This window comes from Camelus bactrianus, chromosome 2, assembly GCF_048773025.1.
Source record: "Camelus bactrianus isolate YW-2024 breed Bactrian camel chromosome 2, ASM4877302v1, whole genome shotgun sequence".
Classification (NCBI taxonomy): Eukaryota; Metazoa; Chordata; class Mammalia; order Artiodactyla; family Camelidae; genus Camelus; species Camelus bactrianus.
The window spans coordinates 109,096,876-109,113,041 of record NC_133540.1 but is presented as its reverse complement, the minus strand read 5'-3'; the positions used below and the strand labels follow the sequence as shown (position 1 = coordinate 109,113,041).

The following is a 16,166-nucleotide window of genomic DNA, read 5'->3' as shown; positions in this document are numbered from 1 at the left end:
CTTCATTTCTTCTTCCTTTTGTATATTAAGGCAAAATGTGAATATAATTTTGAAATCAAGAATTTTGTTTTTAGCAACCATAATCTACTGGAGAACCTACTTTTCTTTTTTAAATCATCTGTAGTTATATTCCACAGTCATAATTCCAGGTGTATGTATATGTGTACGTCTGTGTGTGTGTTAATATATGCATTCATACATACAAATATATATTTTTAAATAGATATTTCTGCTTTACAAAAACTCCTAACTTTTGGGTTACCAATGATCATTATTTCTTTTTCCTTAAAATATAATAAATAGTGACTATCTATAAGGGTGTCTTCCTCAGAATACAGTGTCTCCTTGAGTTCTTTCTTGATAATCTCCTGCGTGTGCTTCACAGGGAGATTTTGGAGAATCTGTCAATTGTAATGAGCTATGCCAGTTTTACTCAGGATCTCCTAGCAAATATGAAATCACTTAAAGTTATTGTATGCCTCCTTTTTAAAACTCTCTCATTTTCTGATTTCCACTTTCTCAAAATAAGATATAATGAAAGTCTCCTTGTTTGTTGATTTATAACATGATCTACATATGGCTTCAACAGGGAATATTTTCCCCCCCAAAATGTGACAACAATGAATGTTCATGAATACAGTCGAATAGGGAACCCTTTACCAAGGAAAAGATTTTCCAAATCACACCCCCCTGAGAAGTAACCTCTCGCATCTGGTTAACTTGCTGTTGGAGGACGTTGCCTGAGATGCCAGGCTGTGTCGGTGATTGCCCGTTTGTTGGGAGATACTTGACCTGAAAGTGAGATTCTCCACAGACTTTTTAATCTTGATGAGGTGCTATTTCTATTGAAATGTTATTATTAAGTATTTACCTTTGCACGTGATAGTTTTTGTCATTTCCTAAATGATGTGGTTGACATGATCACCTGACATTCAGAGTGTCAGCACTCAGATCTCAGCATGCTGGTGATTTCAGGAGACCCTGTGTATTCACACTTATGGATGAAGTCTTATCTGTGTTACTGTGCCTCTTCGCTTATACTCTCAAAACAAGTGTACATACAATATTTATTTAAAAGAGCTCTTAAGAACTGTGGTAGAGCTTTGGCCTTAATATCTTATGTGTAAAAGCTTCTCCATTCTTTGTATGATTTTTGATTCATTGTTCCTTCCAGTTTACTTCAGTATTTACCTATTTCTTATTTTAGGAGTACAAAGATGATAAATCGTTTCTCTTAACCTTTGTGTCTGCATGTGTTTGTGTGTGCATGTACGTGCGTGTGTGTGGGTACACTTGTGTTTTTTCATTAATGTCTCATCTGCTTACTCCTTGATACCTAAGAAAAGTTCTCATTTTTCTGTGTCAGCTTTTCTCTGCTTCCTTTTAGTGGTAAAATGAGCATGAAAAACTCCAGTTTTCAGATGCTACGTCTCTTACTGTGGGGGTAATCAGGGTAACATTTTAGTAGAACTTCACATTTGAGAGATTTTTTAGATTTTTAAAATACCTGAGAAAATAATACCTTTATGTAGTGTCCTTTAAAATTGTACTGCGTAAATCTGAAGCTGCATGTCCGGCAGTGGTGCCTCTTCTGGAGACAGCTCACCGCTCCCTTCTCTCTTCCCGCCTCTGCAGGGTATTAGGCACGTGGACCACTTTGGGTTTATCTGCCGAGAGTCTTCAGGAGGTGGAGGCTTTCATTTCGTCTGTTACGTGTTTCAGTGCACAAACGAGGCTCTGGTAAGTGAGAAGGAGCCGTTCTTACCTCCAAGTTTCATTTACCAGGGATTTCAACCTCACTGATTTCTTTCCTTAGCAAAACCATATGGCCTCATTGGCATGTTATTTGGCTTTAATTATTTATCCATGGCTGTTAAACAGTTAGCTAGTTAGCACACACCTGAGCCTTACTTGGGTGTGTGTTTTCAATTTTCATTATTCTTGAAGACCTGCTCACTTTCACCCCTGCTTTATTAGCATTTTTAAAATATCATTTTGTACTTCTGATCAGAAGACTTGGCTTTTTCTCTCAGTATTTAATTTGAGCCTAGTTTTTACCTTATCTCCTGGAAGAGCTTTGCACATTCATCGTGTTTCTCAGACTGAACGTAATCCTAGCAGTTATTATGATTATTATCCGTCAGCCTGTGACTGATGCTCCAGAAGAATCTTAAAATCCCGAGTCTTTCCGCAGAGTCCTGAGCCCTCTGCCCAGCTCATTCAGAGTGGCCTTTTGCTGACTGGTCTGCCTTCTCTCTGTCCAGGTTGATGAAATCATGATGACTCTGAAGCAGGCCTTCACGGTGGCTGCGGTGCAGCGGACGGCCAGGGCGCCGGCCCAGCTGTGTGAGGGCTGCCCCCTGCAGGGTCTGCACAAGCTCTGTGAGCGGATCGAGGGTGAGCCGGGGCGGAGGGTGAGCGGGGACCCCTTCGAGCAGATGAATGTCTTCTGTGTGTCAGCTACTGCGCTAGGCACCCCCTGCTACCACCTTCCCTCCAAGGGGCTCTGAGGGTAGTGGAGGAGTTAGGGAATCCGAGGGTACAACCCCAGTTGTGTTGCTAATCAAAGGCATGTGAGCACTCAGTCACGTTGGCTGCCGTGGAGAGGGCTAGTAGTATAAGAGGGAAGACTTTCCACTGGGTGTCCCGATCAGAAGGTCATCGGTGACCTCTGCCAGAGCAGTTTTAATGGGGTGGAGTGGCCGGAAGACAGGTGGCAGTTGAGAAGCCTATTACAAAGGGCACAGGAAATGGTGCTGTGAGTATGGACAACAGTTTCTAGAAATTTGGCTTAGGGAGAAACTGCAATAAATGTTACAGTTTGCAGATAATGTTGATCATGTACTTAAGATGTGCCTGGCTCTGAGCTGGGTGTTTTCTTTAACATGTGTTATCATCCATTTAATCCTCACCACTTTGTGGGCAGAAAAGGGATTATTTATTTTGTACATTTCAGGGATAAGTAAACCTCCTTTCTGGGTTTTAAAAAAATTTATATTTATTTTTATTTGGAAGGGGGAGGTAATTAGGTTTATTTATTTATTAGGTTATTTATTTATTTAAATAGAGGTACTGAGAATTGAACCCAGAACCTCGCTCATGCTAAGCTTGCACTGTACCACTGAGCTATACCCTCCCCCTAACTTTCTGGGGTTTTTTGTTTTGCTTTGTTTTGTTTTGTTTTGTTTTTGGATGGTAGCCATTCTGATGTGTGTGAAGTGATATCTGATTTCCTTTTTTAAAGATAAATTGACATCATCTTAAGGTCCTCAAAGGTTCATTTGCTGGCATTCCAGTGCTCTTTAAAATGAATCAAAATGATAAACATTTTAAACTGTGTTTTCCTAGTTGTTACTCTTTGCTGACATTATACAAAATATATCTGGGAACAAGAAAAGTTGTGCTTTAACAAGAGATCCCATCTGAGAAGATCACTAACCCTTTCCTTAGTGGTTGTCAAGATAAGGTAAACGATGACGGAAATGCCCCTTATGAGCTTATTAAGAACCAGCAGTGACTCTGGCCTTGAAGATAAAGCAGACCGTGATCTGGAGGAACTGGAAGGATTCCAGAGTTCCACTTGATAAATCTTTCTTTGGTCTGGCTTAGCTTTCAGAAGTTTAAAGCTGAAAAGTTTGGTCATGGTAGGGATTTTGCTGCTGTAGTTTTGGAGTTACTGTTTAATTCATCTTTTTCCCTGATAAAATACCAAGCAAAGCAGAAAGCGATGCTGACGTAAAAACATCCATTAAGTAGCACAATTAGGAGGCTGGTGAGGGTGTTTTGCCTTCGTGATGGGAAGCATTTCTAGAATGTAGATGGCCCATTATTAGAGCCATCCTTACTAGAGGAGATGCTGATTATTTTATGAACAGTTTGAGGTTCTTGCTTTTTGCTATATTGCTTCCCTAGTAAGTAGAATGAAGTGGTTTATTAAAGCTCGTTGTATGTTCCCATTAAGAGTAGTTTTTATAGGAAGCCACGATCTGGGCAAGAACTTCATACACTGTGGAGAGGACCAGTGACTTGGCCACAAAAAGGACTTAAAGACTGTGTTTTCTTAATCAATTGATACAGTCTCGTGTGCTCTGGAATCTATAAAGTAGACTAAATACAGTGCACCTATGGGTAACGGTGGCCACTGCACTCTGGAGCGCACTTACAGCTTGTAAGAGGGGCTGCTGTTCTTGATTCTGTTAGAATTATATACAACTGCTAGTATTACTTACATGGTATTTTGCTTTTTTTTTTTTTTTCAAGTTTAGAGGAGCATTTGGGGAATTGCTGGAAAGAATTTATACTTTCACTAAAAAGAAAAAAAAAAGTTGAACTAAGGTTTTCTTTTGCACTCTAAATTTGCCTCCAACACGGCAAAGCCATTCAGATTCAGAGCTCCCTCTAATAAGAGCCTTTTCAGCCGGACAGCACAAAGGCCAGCGCACTAACCACCCTGGAGGGACTGTAGTCTGGGAAAGCCCTGGACTCTGGTTACCCTTCTCTGCTGTGTTTCTTGCCTCCCTTCTCGCCTATTAAAAAAAAAAAAAGCTTTTGGCATCATGCAGGGAGTGCTGCCTTCTTGCTGCAGACACCCCCCAGGAGTGGCTGAAGGTGGTGAGAAGCCCCGTGGGGGGTGCACGGTGGGGAGCAGGCACTGGGCCCAGGAGGACCACCTCTGTTTTAATGTGGGGTGGGGAGGACCTAATGAATGGAGGCATCCTCACGGCAGGGGTAGAACTGTCGCAGGGGCTCTGTGCCTGCTGGATGTGAAGAGTAGTCCGTATTGTATGATTTCACCCGAGACTGTTTGAAGTGTACCCAATTAGTCCACCTCTTCTTGGGGTTTTTCTCTACACGTGAATGTCTCATCAGACAGAACAGTGTGTCTGAGAGAGGATGCTCACACTGTGTCATTGACGTCCATGTCCGGGGGAGGATTTTCATCTAATGATTTCTAAGTGCTAATTTTACTCATAAATTTAAACACTGTTTTGATTCAACATTTCAGTAGTTAGTTCAGTAAAGTCATCTCTGTTTTTTCCCTGGCTGCTGTGACCTGCCAGCCTGCCAGAAGAGTACCTGAATTGTGCTCTGACAAAATCCATCTGTCCTTTTGCACTTGTACTCACCTCTTTTTTTTTAAATTGAAGTATAGTTGACTTACAATATTATTATTAGTTTCAGGTGTACAACATAATGATTCAATATTTTTATATATTACATAGCATACAGTGTTGTTATAACATTATTTACTATGTTTTCTGTGCTGTGTATTCCATCCCTGTAACTTATTTATTTTATAACTGGTAGTTTAATCCCCTGGTATCTCTTATTTCCCTTCACCTGTTTCACCCATTCCCGCCTTCCCCTCTCCTCTTGTGACCACCAGTTTGTTGTCTGTACCTTAAGTGTGTTTCTGTTTTGCTGTATTTTTTGTTTTTTTTTTTAGATTCCGCATATAAGTGAAAACATATAATATCTGTCTTTTCTGCCTCATTTCACTTAGCGATTCACTTTGGTATTAAAGCCACTGGTGTCAGGTGACTTGACTGTCCAGGTGAAGGGGAGCAGTGGCGTGTTTCAGAGTGTTCCCTGGAGGCTGGCAGATGTGGGTCAGATTTTAACTCTGTCCCTTACTTAGCTGATGACCTTGGACAAAATACTTGACTTCACTGTGCCTCAGTTTCTTCGTCTACAGACACTGGGACAACTAAAACCAGTGCCCATTTCAAGGATTATGTTGAGGATTAAATGATATTATTCATGGAGTGTTGTGCACAGTAGTCACTTAAATAATTGCCTTTTATTTTTATGGTGACTTCTTAGGGTTTTCGGGGCCCCCCCCAAAAAAAAGATTGAGAGGAAAGGCAGGACTTCTGGAAGCGGAGAGAGCTGCAACAGTTTGAGCAGGGGCTGCAGCCTGGCCGCAGCCTGTTAGGAGGGTGGGGCTCTGCCTTCTGCAGCAGGAGGGGTCGGGGGAGGCACCCTGGCTCTGGGCACGGATCGGCCCCCTGACCTTTAGTCACTGGCTTCTCTGGACCTCAGCAAACTCATCTGTAAAACAGAGGCATGATTTCCAAGTCCCTGTTCTGGATGTCGGAGGTCCCCTCCAGCCCTCCTCATTGACGCAGGTAGATCTGGCTTGGAGCCCCTGCCCCGCTGCTCACCCGGGAGCAGGCGGGGGTGGCAGGTGGATGGGGACAGGACTGCCCTTGGAACCAGAGCAGTCGGCAGCAGTTTTTCCACGAACGTTAGGTCAGTGATTCCTTTCATTCCAGATCCTCTCTTCATGTGGGGCGTTTATCTCTGGCACCAAGAAGAGGCCGACAGGTTCCTAGCCATTTATGTGTGGAGAAGGAACTTTGTGAAATATCAGATTCTAATGGGTACTAACACTGCAACTTTATTTTAAGGACTTTTCCTCACACTCCTTTGTAATGTTAACTACACAGTCTTAAGACTGTTAATAAGCAAGTGGTGGTGAAAAGAAAAGTTGTTAGCCACACAAATCAGTTTTACGTGAAAGAGCCTAACATGTAAAAGGAAAACTCTGGTCAGTTTTCAAATGTTAACGTACAAATACTCCCAAGAGTTTTCTGAGGACAATGCTCTGATTGTGTGAGGTGTTCTAACATGGAGTAGTGGTGAAAAAATGCAATTTGGAGCCACGCAAACCTGAGGTAAAGCCCAGTTGGTGGTCTTTGGAAATTATGGGAGCTCTCTGAGTCTCAGTTCCTGAACTGTAAAATGGGGCTAATCGACTCTTGTTCGTCAGATTGTTCTGACTATTAAATGACCCAGGCCTGAAGTTGAAGTCAGTGCCTAGCACACAAGGGCTCAACCAAAAAATGTTAGTTGTCACCGGCATCATCACCGACATGTTGGATTAGAATTTCCGTGAAACCTCAAGAGCCTGAGGGGGGGGTGAGCACCCACCTTTCAAGTAAAGAGGAGTGATTATGGGAGGTGTTGACTCTCCCTTATAGCTGTTACATAGAGTGTTCTCATGTCTCTGTCTTTTTAAAAATCTCTTAATAGGAATGAATTCTTCCAAAACCAAACTAGAACTCCAGAAGCACCTGACAACGTTAACGAATCAGGAGCAAGCGACAATTTTTGAAGAGGTTCAGGTATGGTAATGGTTTCTAATTTCTAGAAGGAACGAGAATGCAGGCAACTTATCCATGAAATGTTATTTATAAAAAATTACAAAGCAGAGCGGTCAGAGCCCCGAGGAAGTGGCCCCGAGTTCCTCTTGGCTTAAGCTTTAACAGCCCCCTGGAGGGGGCCAGGTCAGAATTGGTTTTCTTGTGAATATAACTAAGCCAGGGGAGCTGTCCCTTAAAGAATGAGAGAAAGGAAATGAAGTGGAGAGAGCCTCAGCCTGGGAGACAGGGGACTTGGACTTTGGTCCCTGAGCACTGCTCTCCCCAGGAAACCTCTGCCCGCGCCTTCCTGCTGGGGATTCAGCCCTCCTTGTGGGAGTCTCAAGGGACATTTCGTACATGAAATTGAACATAATTGTTCCTCCCCTCTCTTATTTTTCAGTTTTGAAAATAGATGATGTTACCTACTATGTGATATATCAAACTTAAAAACAAAATACAGAGTGGGGAGGGTATATCTCAGTGGTAGAGCACTTGCTTAGCATGCACTGGATCCTCGGTTCAATCCCCAGTACCTCCATTTAAATAAATAAATAAATAAATAAATAAATAAATAAATAAGTAAATAAGTAAATAAGTAAATAAGTAAATAAATAAATAAATAAAAACCTAATTATCTTCCCCCCTCAAATAAAAAAAGTTTAAAAAAACCAAACAAAAAACCAAAATACAAAACAAAACCCAAGCTCGTTGGTTTTCTGCAGTAAACCCGGAAACTCGCTCTTGTCCTCACATTTTGATGCACGTTTCTCGGGGAAACCATGCTGTGTGTGCTGGCATGCCTGTAGTCTGTTCATTATGAATCTTTAATGAGCTCATCAAAAATTTCATGTCTGCTTTAGCCGAGGGGCATTTTCTGTGGTTTCGTGGCACTTCTCTAGGGAGGAGAGCACAGCAGAACAAAGCATTAATCTCTCTTTTGGAGGGAGGAGAGTGGCAGGGTTCTGCAAAGAGAGGAGTCTTTAAACAAAACAGGAAGGCCAGCAACTCTAGACTGTGAGTTCTCTCTCCCTCCTCACTGGGGGAAGGACTGCAGACAGGGCCCGTGGTCTGTTTTCTGTTAGAGTGAAAAATTAAAGAACTGTCTTTTTCTTTAATCACATGTTAAGAGTTCTCCTTCCCTTGTTTTTCTGCAGGAAGATTGGCGAATGTTTGTAGAAAGAAAGCATAGTAAGGTTTTTAAATTCCATAAATAGCTTAGAATAACTTACGCAATTTCCAGTTGCCTTTAAATTTTCTTGTTTTCTTCTGAATTGACTTGAGACACACTACTTTGTTTTTTCTTCAAAGATCTTTAGAGTTCTAAGTACACAGTCCTCTCAGGCAAATTTAATGTGATTTGTACTTGGAATTCATAAATAGATGGACATTTGCTTCTGACTGTTAATGCGTTTGTAATGGGAGCTGGGGCTGTTTTCATCTGATGCTGGCCCACTTTGCTGTATTAGTGCTATCAAGTCACTTTGGGGAACATCTTTCTAGCAAGCATAGAAGATGTACATTCCTCCCCTAATGTGAGTTGGTTTTCTTTTTAATTTAGGCAGCACTGTGTAGTTTTCCCCAGAAGACTGTGATGAATCAAGATAGGTAATATCCAAAATATTCTTTTGCAGCAGTGACAAGTTCCTAATGGATGTGGTTCTGAGATTCTCATTGATGCATGAAAGTTTAAGACACATTATGACAAACAAACTTTAGAGAAAATCAGTGACAAAGGTTTGCTTTAAAAAATGCATTCAGTTAATATCTCAGGGCCCTGTGTGTGGTTCTAGAAGGCACTGTAATTTTTTGATTGGTTTAAAGACAAAGGGAAGTCCTACTGTTCATTGGCTTTGAAAAGCCAGCTCATACTTTGTCTTCCATCATTGTAAGTGTGGCTTTTCTTTAAATAATGCAAATTTGACACAGCTTTCTTCTGATGGCTTATTGGTAGTCTTGTTAAATTACTTCCTCAAGGATCAATCTTGTTTTTTATAAAATATTTTATAAACCAAGTCACTGGTTTATTTTTTAGTAGTAGTGCCTGTTGATGTTTTTGAAAAACCATGGGTTTCAAAAACATCATAAAGAAAAAAGTGGCTTTGCAGTGTCATGAGACTTCCTATAAATAGATTGGTTAATATTTTCCTGGAGAATATTTTGTTTCTGAGGAATTCTCCAAGGGCAAATTTTTATAAAACAAATCTAATTACTACTGAAATAAATGGTACATGATTACTTAAATAGTTATTGAAGCATACATATTTGTTTTTGTAAATCAGTGTTTCATGTTAAAATAAAAAAGTGCAACCCAAACAGAACCGGAAAGAAACAGATCATTAATTACTGTGCAGATGGTGCTGGGGATTACCACTGCTGCCAGCAAGCCAGCTTCGACTTTGAGCTCCGAGAGGAGGACTTGGTGCCCCATGGGCTTGCGGGGCTGCGAACCCTCCTCTTCCTAAGAGGACTCATGACACTGCAGAGGCACTTTTTTTTTTTATCAATGACCTTTTTGAAATGTACAATTTTCAACATATCTAGGTGGGTATATAGGAAGGTGACCCGCAGGCGGGGCCTTGCTCTCTCCTGCTGTCTCCACTGGCTGAATGTGTCCACATCCATTGTCCTTAGAGGAAGAAACTGCTTTCATGCCAAGTGGAATTGGTGAAGAAAATGTTTATAAGTCTTAATTCCATTCATCTGAATGAGTGCGTTTTAGGGAATGCCTTAATGAATACTCAGTAGGTAAATCAAGTAGATTGAGACTCAATAGATGTTGATAATGGATTAAATAACATAACTTTAAACAAGTCAAAGATTAATGGTTGGAGGAACTCCCCCCCAACTTTGTGTAGACTATATATCAACTTAGTTGGCTTTTCAGTGATTTAAAAATGATTTCTTATAAGATTTTATTATCATTTTTTTTAAAAAAGATGTCTGGTGGTTGTATCCAGGTGAGTGTCGCTATTTTGAATAGACCCCTCAGAAGACCATAGACTTTCTCAGTGTTCTGGTATTCATTAGCCAGTGTTAGAAATTGATTTTAAAATCATTTTTACAACTGACTTACAGAGAAATGAGATTAAGAAGTGTAACAAAATTGGCTTTGTTACTTTTAATAGGCAATTAATTATTTTGCATTTTTCTTTTTAAAAAATGAAATCTATAGCAAAGCACACAAATCAATGTTGTATAGTTCAATGAAATTAAAAAAATATTTTTGCAGTTAAAAGAAATTTTTGAGGCATAGTTTTTACAATATTATGTAAGTTTCAGGTGTACAACATAGTCTCTCTCTCTCTCTCTTTTTTTTAAATGGAGGTACTGGGGATGGAACCCAGGACCTCGTGCATGCTAAGCAGGGGCTCTGTCACTGAGCTGTACCCTCCCTGCCTCAGATGTACAATGTAGTGATTCACAGTTTTTAAAGGTTTTACTCTACTTATAGTTATTATAAAATACTGGCTGCATTTCAGTGAATTTTCATTAAGATGAATACACCTGTGCAGCAGCACCCAGATTGGGAAATAGGGCCATCCCGTCCCTCAGAACCCGGTCAGCACTGCCCCCAGGGAACCACTGTCCTGACTTCTGACGCTGTAGATAACTTTGAGTAAGCAAGTTAGTTTTTGACTGCAAAGTAGTATTATCCAACTTGAGTCCCCATTATTTTCCTCAGATTTGTCCCTCTGACTCATGGCTATTTATAAATCACCTTTAGGAAGGAATGATTTGCCCCTTTGGAGAATGGTGAAGTCACATGGTCACATGGGAGGTATTAAGGTGATGAGACCTCACGAATCGTTTTCACTCAACAGGAGGGTCGCCCCGAGTCATGTTTCAGTTATTTTAAGGAGGGATTTATTTCTTGACCTTGTGTGACACCCCAGACATGGTCTTCTCAGCCTCACCGACTTTCCCTGTGATGCCTAAGGTGCTCTGTGATGTAGTGTCTGGGTGATGGCTCTGGTGGTACCCTGTGTTCACTGCAGTCTCATTCTCTGTCCATTTGAGTAGGTTCTTTGATGTGTATGTTGAGAAAAAGAAAATGTATTAATAATTCTCTTTATTACTGCATTCTTAGCCTTTTTTAATATTTTGAAATAAGTGATTGTGAAGAATTTCTCCAAGAAAATAGACATATTCTTGTGAGAGCAGCCCAAGGTTTAATTAAAGAGTAGGAGAGGAAAGAATGGGGCAGCTCTTGGGTACCTTTCAGTCCTGTCTGCTCCTCTTTCCTGGACTTTAAAAAAAAATAGACTTTATTTTTCAGAGCCGTTTTAGTTTCACAGAAAAAGTTCCTGTAAAACTTCTCATGCCCTCCCCCTCCCTCCCCCAATTCAGTTTCCTCTATTAGTGTCTTGTTTTAGTGTGGTACCTTTATCACAGTTGATGAGGTGGTATTGATGCATCTTTATTAACTAAAGCCCATAGTTTACATTAGGGTTCACGCCTGGTGTGGTACCTTCCATGGGTTCTGACAAACGTATAATGGCATGTAGCCACCATTATAGTACCATATGGAGTTGTTTCATTGCCCTAAAAATTCTCTGTGCTCCACCTGTTCACCCCTCTTCCCCCCTCCAAGCCCCAGGCAACCACTGATCTTTTACTGTCTCCATAGTTTTGTCTTTTCCAGAATGTCAAATAGTTGGAATTATACAGTTTGTAGCATCTTCAGATGGGCTTCTTTCCCTTAACAGTGTGCATTTGAGGTTCCTCTATGTCTTTTTATGGTTTGATAGCTCTTTTTAGTGCTGAATAATATTCCATTGTCTGGATGTACCTGTTTGTTTATCCATTCATCTATTGAAGAACATCTGGTTGCTTCTTAGTTTTGGCAGTTACAAATAAAGCTGCTGCAAACATTCCTATGCAAGCTTTTGTGTGGGCGTACAGTTTCAACTCCTTTTGGTGAATACTAAGCAGTGCGATTGCTGGATTGCCTGGTGAGAACGTAGTTAGTTCTATAAGAAGCGGCCAGACTGGCTCCCTAAGTGGCTGTACCATTTCACGGTCCCACCAGCAGTGAGTGAGAGTTCCCGTTGCCTCCTGGGCTTTTAGATTCACAGTGACCTTCCCAAAGTCAGCAGAATTAAGCTGGGATTGTGGTGTGTGACTGCCACTTTCCTCTTTTGAAGATCTGATGGGAACCTTCCCTGGAAAAATCCACTTGTTGCATAAAACATGTAAAAATTTATAACATTAAGGTCCATGGCTTGGCATCCAGAGTGAGATCATCTGTTCTAGCCTTTAAAATATTTAATCTTTAGATTTGAAATTTGGAAGAATAGGAAGTCTTCAGTGAAAACAACCCCTTCTAATCATTTACTGTCATTTCCTTGAGTAACAGGAAGAACTTATTTTAAATGATCTTTTTCTTTTAGAGAGGGAATGTCACAGGTCTGGGTTAGTGTCACTTCTGCTTCTAAAGTCTGTGACACGAGGGCAAAATCATCGTTCCTTCGTTAGCTGGGCTGCCAAGGACAGCGCTGACCCAGACTCAGATGCTTGTGTAGCTGATGCATTTATTACACCCGGACTTTGTTTTAAAGGGCAGGCAGAGAGGAGGAGCCAGGGCAGTGGATAACTATCATTATAAAGTTCCTGAAGTTTATAGACTAGAAGCTTTGTGTATTTCCAGAGTAATTCAGTTTTGTTTTCTTCATACTCAGAGAAAATAATTAAATTAGATGGTCTTCTAAAAGTGAACTGTGACTGCTATTTCAAATCCAAAGAATCTGGGAGCCAGAGGAGACCCTGGAGTGTATCTTGTGCATAGTCTTCATCTGAGCAGACGGAGAAGCTAAGATTAAGTGACTGGCCTTTGGTCACACTTCTAGGCAGCACCTTGAACCTGCGTGTCCTGATTTCTAGTCCAGTGTGTCTTGCCACTGCCCTGCCTAAAAAATAAAAAGCATATAAGGAATTTTTAAAGAAAGAAAGAAAAGAGAAACTGAGTCCATGCCATGAAATTTTGTGTGTAAGTGCATGCCTGGTGGGGCTTCCAGAAAGTGCTCCGTGGTGAACACGTTTGACGTGAGGAAGGAACCGTAACCCGGGGTCCAGTTTCTGTCTTCCTTTCCAGTCCCTAACCATAGGGTTTACAAATGTTGACCTTTGGGTGTTTACACAGATTTTGTCCTTTTCTTCTGTTTTCAGGGCTGTTTATTAAATATTTTGACTATGCCTCTAACTGATACAAAATATTTATTTTAGGTATAAGGACATCAGAGCTTAATCTGGCCCACTGGCTCCATTATCTGTTTCTTTTAAAAAAATTCTCACTTTTTAGGATCATCAGTGCCCCCTAGTGAGATGGTTGGGTAAAAAAAGCACTAGTTGGTGGATGGAAGCTGTTAGCATTTTCAAAGGGATGGTATAGCAGTTTTAGGTGACAATTAAACATTAATGTATTCTTTTTTTTTTCCCCTTTAAGAAATTGAGACCAAGAAATGAGCAGCGAGAGAATGAATTGATTATTTCTTTCTTGAGATGTTTATATGAAGAGAAACAAAAAGTTCATGTCCATGTTGGGGAGGTAAAGCAGGTATGGCCCTTTTCTTTTTCTCTCTTATGAGTTTACCAGGATGCTCTGTAAAAGAGCCTTGAGGACTTTCTGAAGCTCTGAAGCCTCTTTCTCCTTTTATTTTATTTTCATTTGTTGCATGTACGGTAAACTAGGGAAAATTTGGGAATATTTAGATTGTGCTTGGAGAAGGTGAGAGAAGTGTCTGTCTGCATTGTAGTAGGGGTGGGGCAGTTGCTCTGACGGGGGACTGGCATAGAACCTCAAGAGTGAGGTTTACGAGTAGCTGCCACCAAGACAAGCTACCTGACCTGCAGGGGCCAGTCTCTGTCACCTCACTCCCTGATAAAACGGGAGTGACGTTGTACAGCTGCCTTCAGAATTACAGGAAGTACCCGAGTTCCTTGTCACATAAATGCCGTGTGAATGTACGGTGGCGCTCTGGCACAGCACAGGTGATGCTGGCCTGGGTGCTGAGCCCTTCACATGGAGGGCATGTTCCTTCCATCTCGCATGCTGGATGGATGTGCGGAGTCCGCCTCCCACCTCCACTGCCCACAGCTTTGTTCAGCTTTTCTGTGTGAGGAGTGCTGCGTCAGAAGCCGGGGCCACCTGCAGGTCTCCGTCTTTGAAAAGTTTTGCATTTGGGATTCAGTACGCATGGGGCCAAGAACCATTTTCCTATATTTTTTTAACTCTGTGTAAGTCAATCATAATAACCATTATAACTTCTGGACATGCATTTTATTTTTTTTTTTACTGGTAGGCCAGAAAATCTAGAGAAAAATCAGTAAAGGATGTTCAAAAAATCTTAAATTTCCAAAAGTATATTGACTTTTTAAAAAAACACCACCAGAAGCCACTCCCCGGGGGTCTATTCTGAAGGCACTGTAAAGCTCAGTCACGTGCTCTCTTCCTTGCTGTTTTCCCTGTAAACAGCCCCTGCTTTTCTGGTAACCTGACCGTGATGCAGTTTTGCTGGGATCGCACATAGCAACTCTCCCCATTTGTTTCTCCCTTCCGGTTGGCTTCGGCAGTCACGTGCCCTTCCTGAGCTCTTAATCACATACAGTGTCCAACATTGTTTTTAATCTCATTGGCCGACTCTAGGGCCCCTTAGCTGCGACCCTAGTACCAGTACGTGGTGTTTTTGGCCTTTATGTGTTGACGTTCCCCCCCTTGCAGCCAGTGCCCTTGAGGCCGCCTGCGAGTTCTGGGCGCCACCTGTTCACTTTTGGGTGGGCTACCCAGTCTAAGTTTTCAGTTAATTCTCTAGTTCACTTTTCAACCTATTTCTTTTCTTGTTTCCTTTCCTCTTCTCTTTTGTGCCACTGACAGTTATTCTGTGTTCTGATTTTCTTCTTCCTGAGTCAGTCCAACTTACTCCAACAGGAAATTGATAACTTTGAAATAATTTGTAACTGCTAGAAAGGGGAATGAAGCATTTCTGGTGGGTGGGAAGTTTTGACCTCAGGGCAGTCTCATTTTTATGGAACAGGGTAATATCTTTATGATTAGGACATAGGCTAGTACAGTGGAGAAATATATTTCATGTTTTTTTTTTTTTTCCCCCATTTGAAAACAGAATTTAAAGGAGACTGAGCCTCAAGGTGGAACTGGCATCTGGGCATCCCTTTCACTAGAGGTTTCTAAACATTCTGTAACCCAGGAGGCTTGTGTCTTTGCCTGTAAGGAAGTTGCCCCGATCCCCAGTGGTTGGGTGGTCCCGCAGGCTGGACACCCTCTTGGGCTCTGAGCTTAGCTTTTCAGAGCAGCAACTGCTTTATAGATGGATCAGATGGACTTTCGAGAGTCACCAGTAGATTCTTGCTCTTACTTTCTGCTACCAGATGGTTTAACTACGTGGATTTCATTACCTTCTTGTTACTCCTAAAAATTCCTGGAACTTTTGAAAATGTGTTATGACTTGACCAGAGAGAAATGGAACTGTGGTCTGTGCCCACCAGCCTTCAGAAGTGGACCGAAGACATGAACCACAGTCTCAGGGCTGTACTTCTCAGAGCCATGGTGATTCCAACCCATGCGTGTTTTTCAGACTAAAATGCTGGTGTTGGAGGCTGGTAGAGGGATCGTTTCATAAAGTAGAAAACAAACTGAATGAATCCTTTGATCTTATGGGAAAGGATTCAGTTTGGACAAAGACTTATAAATTAATAAAGTTTAAAGGGTACCACGTTTTAATCATTTTTGCTTGTGTTCACTGAGCTGGTACAGAAATTAATAATATTAAATCAACTGCCACTGGTTGAATGGCATGTATCAGACATAGTTTTAATTTTTTACACGACTTCTGCCATTTTTTCTACAATGCCTTTTTGAGTTCGGTGGCATGATACCCATGTGAGACACGAGGACATGGGGAATGGGGTCAAGATGTTTGCTGGGCAGCGTGGAGCCCATGTGTCTGAGGTCCAAGGACATCATCTTAATCATCATGCCCTTTAGGAGCTTAATTATCAAAATTTAAT

The 16,166-nt window shown here is 41.3% G+C and overlaps 1 protein-coding gene across 10 annotated transcripts in view; it reads left to right on the top strand.

The window, feature by feature from the left end:
* The window catches only part of TBC1D1 (TBC1 domain family member 1), a 192,850-nt gene that overhangs the window by 93,000 nt on the left and 83,684 nt on the right, over positions 1-16,166 (top strand). For 9 of the 10 annotated variants that reach the window (XM_074349337.1, XM_074349338.1, XM_074349334.1 and 6 more), the window contains 4 exons: positions 1,636-1,740; positions 2,265-2,397; positions 7,036-7,127; positions 13,588-13,698. In XM_074349337.1, coding sequence (XP_074205438.1) covers positions 1,636-1,740; positions 2,265-2,397; positions 7,036-7,127; positions 13,588-13,698 — 441 coding nt within the window. Of the gene's footprint in view, positions 1-1,635; positions 1,741-2,264; positions 2,398-6,100; positions 6,253-7,035; positions 7,128-13,587; positions 13,699-16,166 lie in introns of those variants that run through there. The other variant, XM_010962689.3, reaches the window with a different exon arrangement.